Source organism: Chinchilla lanigera, unplaced genomic scaffold, assembly GCF_000276665.1.
Source record: "Chinchilla lanigera isolate Chin_1 unplaced genomic scaffold, ChiLan1.0 scaffold00041, whole genome shotgun sequence".
NCBI lineage: Eukaryota > Metazoa > Chordata > Mammalia > Rodentia > Chinchillidae > Chinchilla > Chinchilla lanigera.
Window position 1 is genome coordinate 14,338,835 of NW_004955442.1, and position 6,115 is coordinate 14,344,949.

A 6,115-nucleotide genomic window follows, 5' to 3' on the forward strand; every position below is an offset into this window, starting at 1 on the left:
AAAAAAAGTTTGAAAGAATTCCACAATCTGATAAAGTAAATGTCTGACTTATCCACTTCTAAGAGCCCTTAAGTGTTTATGATGTTGCTTGTTGAATCTGTGCCCCTGCTTCATTAAAAGAATCAAGAGACTCAGGTAAATTATATTTAATTGTTTGAGATATCTAGGGGAATTTAGCTGATTAGATTTGTGAAGCCATTTTAAGCATCTCAGGGCTTATCAGAAGGCTAAAGCAGAGGGTCCTTGGTTAACCACTTACCATTTTGCCCTAACTGTCACTCAGGCAGTGTGTTTATTTACATACTGACTACCCCAAGCGTCGCTTGGACAAGTGTCATTTCAACCAGTCAATTCTTGCTTGCATGAGATACATTTGTACATCTGTTTGTCTTATAGCAACTATTTTTGCATACTTTTTAATTTAGAATGTTGTATTCACCTTTGATGTTTGTGTCTAGTGAAATCTAATAAGTTCTGTTTTTTAAAAACTAGTCTTATATTATTTATTTATTTAATGAGACAGGGTATCACTCTGTAATTCAGGCTGACCTGGAACTCACTACTCTAGCCCAAGCTGGCCTCAAACTCAAAGTGATCATCCTGCTTCAGCCTCCCATGTGCTGAAATTACAGGCATCTGCCACTATGCCAGGCTTCATGATATTTTATTTGTGAAGAATAAGCTGTAATTTTCTGCTATAATCTATAAAAATTGTTTTTGTTTTTTGAGACAATGTCTCACTATACAGTTCAGGCTGATTCTGAACTTACTATGTAGTCCAGACTGGCCTCCAACCTGCCTTTATCTCCTGAGTGTGCCACCATGTCTGCCTAAAAACCCATTAGATATAATTTTTATACTTCTGCAGAACTCAGTCACATTCTTTTACAATACGAAATGGACACTGAGACTGCATAGGACGTGCCAAAATAGAAAAAATTGAAAAAGGGAGAAATGTGAGCGTATCAGAGAGGAAAAGTCTGTGTTACAAAAGGGAAGAACAAAGAAGATGTCTCCTTGTTCATAATACAGAACTGTTCATAATACAGAAATGATAGAATTTGAGAGAAGAAATGAAATTAAAAGAATTCCAATAGTGGGTAAATGATTATAATAATTCTCTGGGTGGTACTGACAAAGGTGACCAACATCTAACAAGCTATCCTATAATCAAAAAGTGAGGAAAAATATTATTGTAAAATATTTATGCACCTTCTGGGCCAAACAATATGGAACTTATATTTACTTACTCGCTTATTTATTTATTTATTTATTTATCTTTTTGAGACAGGGTCTCACTCTGCAGTTCAGGCTGATCTTGAACTCACTCTGGAGCCAGGCTGGCCTTGAACTCACAACGATCCTCCTGCCTCAGCCTCCCGAGTGCTGGAATTACAGGTGTGCACCACCATGCTGGGCCTTATTCATTATTTATTCAAAACAAGGGAGCTAAAAAAATCATCTGCAGTTTGGATTAGGTCTAATAGACCAAAGAATTGAAAAAAAAGTACGGGATAGCAAAATGCCAACCAGGATGTCCATCAACAATGTCTTTATCATTACATTTAGTGAGCAGGCGTTTTACTAAAATTATACCATGCACAGAAAAAAAGGAAAGGCCAACATGACAGCATGGGATGTGTTATTCAAAGAAAGACAATAATGCAAAAAGAATTTAGAAAGAGACTAGATACTACTGTACAGTTTGCAACATTGCATGGTATATTGAATGTTTTAAACTATACCATATACAAGCCGGGTGCGGTGGTGCACTCCTGTAATCCCAGCACTCAAGAGGCTGAGGCAGGAGGATCACTGTCAGTTTAAGGCCCACTTGGGCTACACAGTGAGTTCAGGGCCAACCTGAACTGCATAATGAAACTCTGTCTCAAAAAGGAAAAAAAAAGTTATACCATATACAGAAAAATTATTTAATACATTTGATAAAATTGTTTTTATATTTCCTATAATATTATCTTGTAAAAAATTAATGAAAAATATGCAATTTTGGGTCATCCTGTAATTAATTGGACTTGTAAGTGGTTAAATTGGGTGTGGTGGTGCACACCTGTAATCTCAGCACTTGGGAAACTGGGGCAGTGTCTTGGTTACTTTTCTTTCACTGCTGAGACAAAATACCCAATGCCCAAAATTAAGGAAGGAAAGGTTTCTTTAGCTTACAGTGTGTGGAGGTTTCAGTCTATAATCAGCTGGCTCCAAGGCAGGGTGACATGGCACAGGGGCAACCCTTCAAGGTGGCACAAGGCAGCAAAAGCAGCAAGGGCAAGAAGAGGGAGAGCAGCAGCAAGCAGCCTCTTTTCCTCCCTTACATTGTATGCAAACTACCTGCCCAGGGCAAGTGTAACACTCATACCCATAATCCCAGCAGTGGACCATGGATCAATCATAAACTCTAGCAGCCAGCCTCAGGACTGCATGAGGCTTTGGGGGAACATCCAGACACAAACCATAACAGGCAGGAAGATTACTGAGAGTTCGAGGTCAGCCTGGGCTACATAGTAAGTTCAAGGCCAGCCTCAATTACAGAGGGAAACCCTGTCTCAAAAAACAAACAAACAGAAGGGTCCCTGGTCTGAGGCCAGCCTGAGCAATTTAGGAAGGCTTTATCTTAAAATAAAAATTTAAGGCTGGGGATGTAGGTTGGTGTTCCCTAAGTTCACCTTCACCCAAGGGGAAAAACAAAAGGGAAATACAGCTGTGAAGAATTGATTTTTTTTTTTTTTCCGGTACTGGGAATTGAACTCAGGACCTTGCACTTGCCAGGCAGGCACTTGTACCACTGAGCTGTATCCCCAGCCCCTTACAGCTGTGAAATGCGTAATTTAATTGGACATTAATCAAAGAATGTGGAAGTGAGTTTTACACTCAAATTATTAGTCAATATAATGGTGTCTGTAACTGTAAGGCTGATGGCAACTGTAAGGCTTAAGGAAAATGTGATTTTCATTTAATAACTTTAATAAGGGCTGGGCATGATGGCATGTGCCTATAATCCCAGGAGGCTGAAGCAAGATGGTCACTTCAAGTTGGAGGCCAACCTGGGATACATAATAAGATCCTGTCCAAAAAACAAAACCAAAAAAACCCCAAAACCCAAATCAAATTTTAAAAAAAATTAATGTTTATTATGAACTAAAATACAAATTACAAAGTAATTTTTTCCATACACAAGTCCTCTAATTTAGATACAGTTTCCTTACTGGTGTTGTCTGTTTTATTCTAATGATGTCACCCATCCAGAGCATGGCCCCTGGCACACAACCACACTGGCATTTGTTGCGTGAATAAATAAATGAGGTGCTAGGTAGTGGTTGCCAACCCGTGCCACCCTCACCACAGTGGTACACAAAGGCGAATGGAAGCACATTGCATTTATTAATGCGTCAGCCCAGGGGAGACCCCCGGCCAGCAGCATCAGAGGCCAATCCCCAAGGTCCTGCCTTCCTTGCCCCATGGAGGGGATGCTGTTTGGGGGCTCTCCGATGAGCAGGGGCCAGCTCAGGTGCTCAGCATTTCCCAAGAGGGCAGCGGCCTGGGAAGAGGCAGAGCTGGAACTAGGGAGCGACAGGCCCTGGGGGGATGGCGCTCCTCACCACCCTGGATCCGCGCTCCCCCACCCCTCAGGAGGCCCCTGCCAGGGCTGAGAGGGTGCTTTCCCACTCAGGCACTGTGGGCACCCTCCAGTGCAGCTTTAGGGTGACAGTGGTGACTTTCAGGGTGGCGCAGGTGGGCTGCTGTGGCTCCCTCTCACCTCAGTAACTGGCCTCCAACTGGCCATTGTTGCCGCTCTTCACTTCAGGGCTCCCTGAGACACAGACAGACCAGAGACCGCTGGGGTCAGCAGAGTATTTCTACCCACCCACTTTCCCTTGCTTTTCTTTCCTTTCCCTTCCTTTCCCTTTCTCTTTCCCTTTCCTTTCCTTTCTTTTGAGACAGGGTCTCACTATGTACTTCAGGCTGGCACTGAGCTCCTCAGGCTGGGCTTCAACTCTCGAGTACCCTCCTGCCTCAGCCTCCTCCGTGCTGGGATTACAGTCCTGCACCACACACCCTACTTGCCCACCCACTTTCACCTGTGAGTCTGGCAGACCCACACTCACCAAAGGGCCCCGGGCCCAGTGCGGGCTTCAGCTGTCCATAGGGTCCTGGGAAAAGGAGCAGAAAAGAGCCCATTGCCTTCTTCCCTGTCCCACCTGCCCTTCGCCTCCCAGTTTGTCCCATCTTCAGGCCCCTAGGCGCTCTCCAGGCTCCATCCTTTCTGCCTGTTCCTTGCTTCCTCACCCCATCCCCTCAGTCTTGAGCACAGCCCCTCCGTTTCTGCCTCCACAGGGCTGTGGGGTCTCTACAAGGCCGTGGGCTCCACATGCCCCATTACCTGGCTGGCTCCTGAGCCCCGCGTGTCCGTATCCAGGCCTCACCCAAGTGGCCCAGGGCCGTAGGTAGGGCCAGGGAGAGCCCAGCTGGGCCCCTGGCTGACCTGCTAGAGGAGAGCTGTGTGGGCACCCCCAGCCTCCAGAGCTGGTCCTCCCACTTGGGCCGCAGAACCCCCAACCACTCTCCAGCTCCTTTGGCCCTCACCTGCTTGCTTCTTACGGACCCCTTCCAGAGCTGGGCCTGCAGCCTTTGGGTACATAGGAGCCTTCTCTCTTTGCCCTGCAGGAGATCCAAATTATTCTTGCTGAGCTCCTGGGCACATCCCTTTCCCTATGCCTTGTCCCCTGGGTCAGACTCACCATTCCTAAAGCCATTGGCCTCAGGGAACCCTGGAGGAGGAAAGAGAAGGTGAGAGGTGAGGCTGCCCTGGGGGCCCAGCACTCCTGCCCCACCCCAGCCACCCACCTGGCTGTGCTTCAGCCTCGGGGAAGACGCCAGCTCCCAGGGCTCCATTCCTGTAAGCAAACCCTGCGGGAGAGATTGGACAGGTTTGGGGTACGGGTGGGGTGCTGGTAGGGGTAGGGGTAGCACTAGCAACAGGGAGACTTAGACAGATTGACTCAGAACTCAGAGGCAGCTTTAAGAACCTCAAATTGGCTTTTCCTGCCTGGATCACTCCCACCACCCTCATCTAACTAACACGGGTGCAATCTGCTGCCTCTAGGAAGCATGCCTGACTTCCCTTCCGGGTGACTTCCAAACTCGCTCTTTCTTTCCACCTGGCTTTGGGCTATCCCTCTACCCTCACCTGGGCCAGGATCACACCTGGTTCCAGCCACCATGATGGCCCAGTGGGTGGCAAGTTTGTGTTGGCGAATAAGGAGAGAAACCTGAGGGACAGGAGAAGAGAGGGGCTGGCCAGGAGGGAGAGGGGCAGAGGAGGGCTCACCGACTTTCTGCAGCAGGGGGCCACCGACGAAGCCTGGGGAGAGGAGACTGGGTCAGAGCAGGCCAGCCTTTGCTAAGCCTCTTTCTGGGCTGGCGGTGGGAAGGTGAGGGACAAGCGGGCAGGGGGTGAGGAAGGGACTGAAAGGCAGACAAAGACCGTCTCACTCAGTTCTGCTCCAGGTCCGTAGCCATTGGGAGGCTGGTAGCCTGTGAAGAGGGCGGAGGTTAGGGGTGCAGGGGGAGACTTTCCCTGATTCCCCGGGTGCCAAGTGTGGATCTAGGGGAGTGGACCAGAGGAACCAAGCACAGAAAATAGCAAGTGAGGTTGAGGATAGATTGTGGGAGGGCACATCCCTTTCCCTACCTGCTGCACTTTGTCCCCTGGGTCAGACTCACCGTTCCTAAAGCCATTGGCCTCCGGGAACCCTGGAGGAGGAAAGAGCAGGTGAGAGGTGAGGCTGCCCTGCTCCCAAAGTCCTTGGTTCTAGTACTCAAGGTACTTGAACAGCTGTGCAGCCTGGAAAGCGAGAGGGACAAAGGAGGGGCCCTATCCTGGTATGCAGATGGGGGGCATAGATTCAGTGGGGTTTGTCCCTCTGAGATGTAGACCTGGGGGAGGCCAGAGTCCTACCTGCTTTCTGAGGTTCCTGTCCCCACTGGGTGGCTGGAGTCAGCGCTAGGAAGAAAGTTGAGGGACAGGAGTGAGCCCAGCACAGGTTTCAGGAAGGCTGCAGCCTGTCTGAGCCAAAAGCCAGGCTTTTCTTTTTTTTTT

The 6,115-nt window shown here is 48.1% G+C and overlaps 1 protein-coding gene across 3 annotated transcripts in view; it reads right to left on the reverse strand.

Moving 5' to 3' along the window:
• Positions 1-3,379: 3,379 nt before the first annotated feature.
• LOC102008992 (collagen alpha-1(III) chain-like) overlaps positions 3,380-6,115 on the reverse strand; it is a 12,705-nt gene continuing 9,969 nt past the window's right edge. For all 3 annotated transcript variants that reach the window (XM_013517859.1, XM_013517860.1, XM_013517858.1), the window contains 11 exons: positions 5,975-6,019; positions 5,740-5,769; positions 5,509-5,550; positions 5,345-5,377; positions 4,861-4,923; positions 4,755-4,784; positions 4,600-4,674; positions 4,397-4,501; positions 4,122-4,166; positions 3,773-3,826; positions 3,380-3,553 (listed from right to left, as the gene is read on the reverse strand). In XM_013517859.1, the coding sequence (XP_013373313.1) occupies positions 3,774-3,826; positions 4,122-4,166; positions 4,397-4,501; positions 4,600-4,674; positions 4,755-4,784; positions 4,861-4,923; positions 5,345-5,377; positions 5,509-5,550; positions 5,740-5,769; positions 5,975-6,019 (521 nt within the window). In that variant the 3' untranslated portion in view covers positions 3,380-3,553; position 3,773. The remainder of the gene's footprint in view (positions 3,554-3,772; positions 3,827-4,121; positions 4,167-4,396; positions 4,502-4,599; positions 4,675-4,754; positions 4,785-4,860; positions 4,924-5,344; positions 5,378-5,508; positions 5,551-5,739; positions 5,770-5,974; positions 6,020-6,115) is intronic.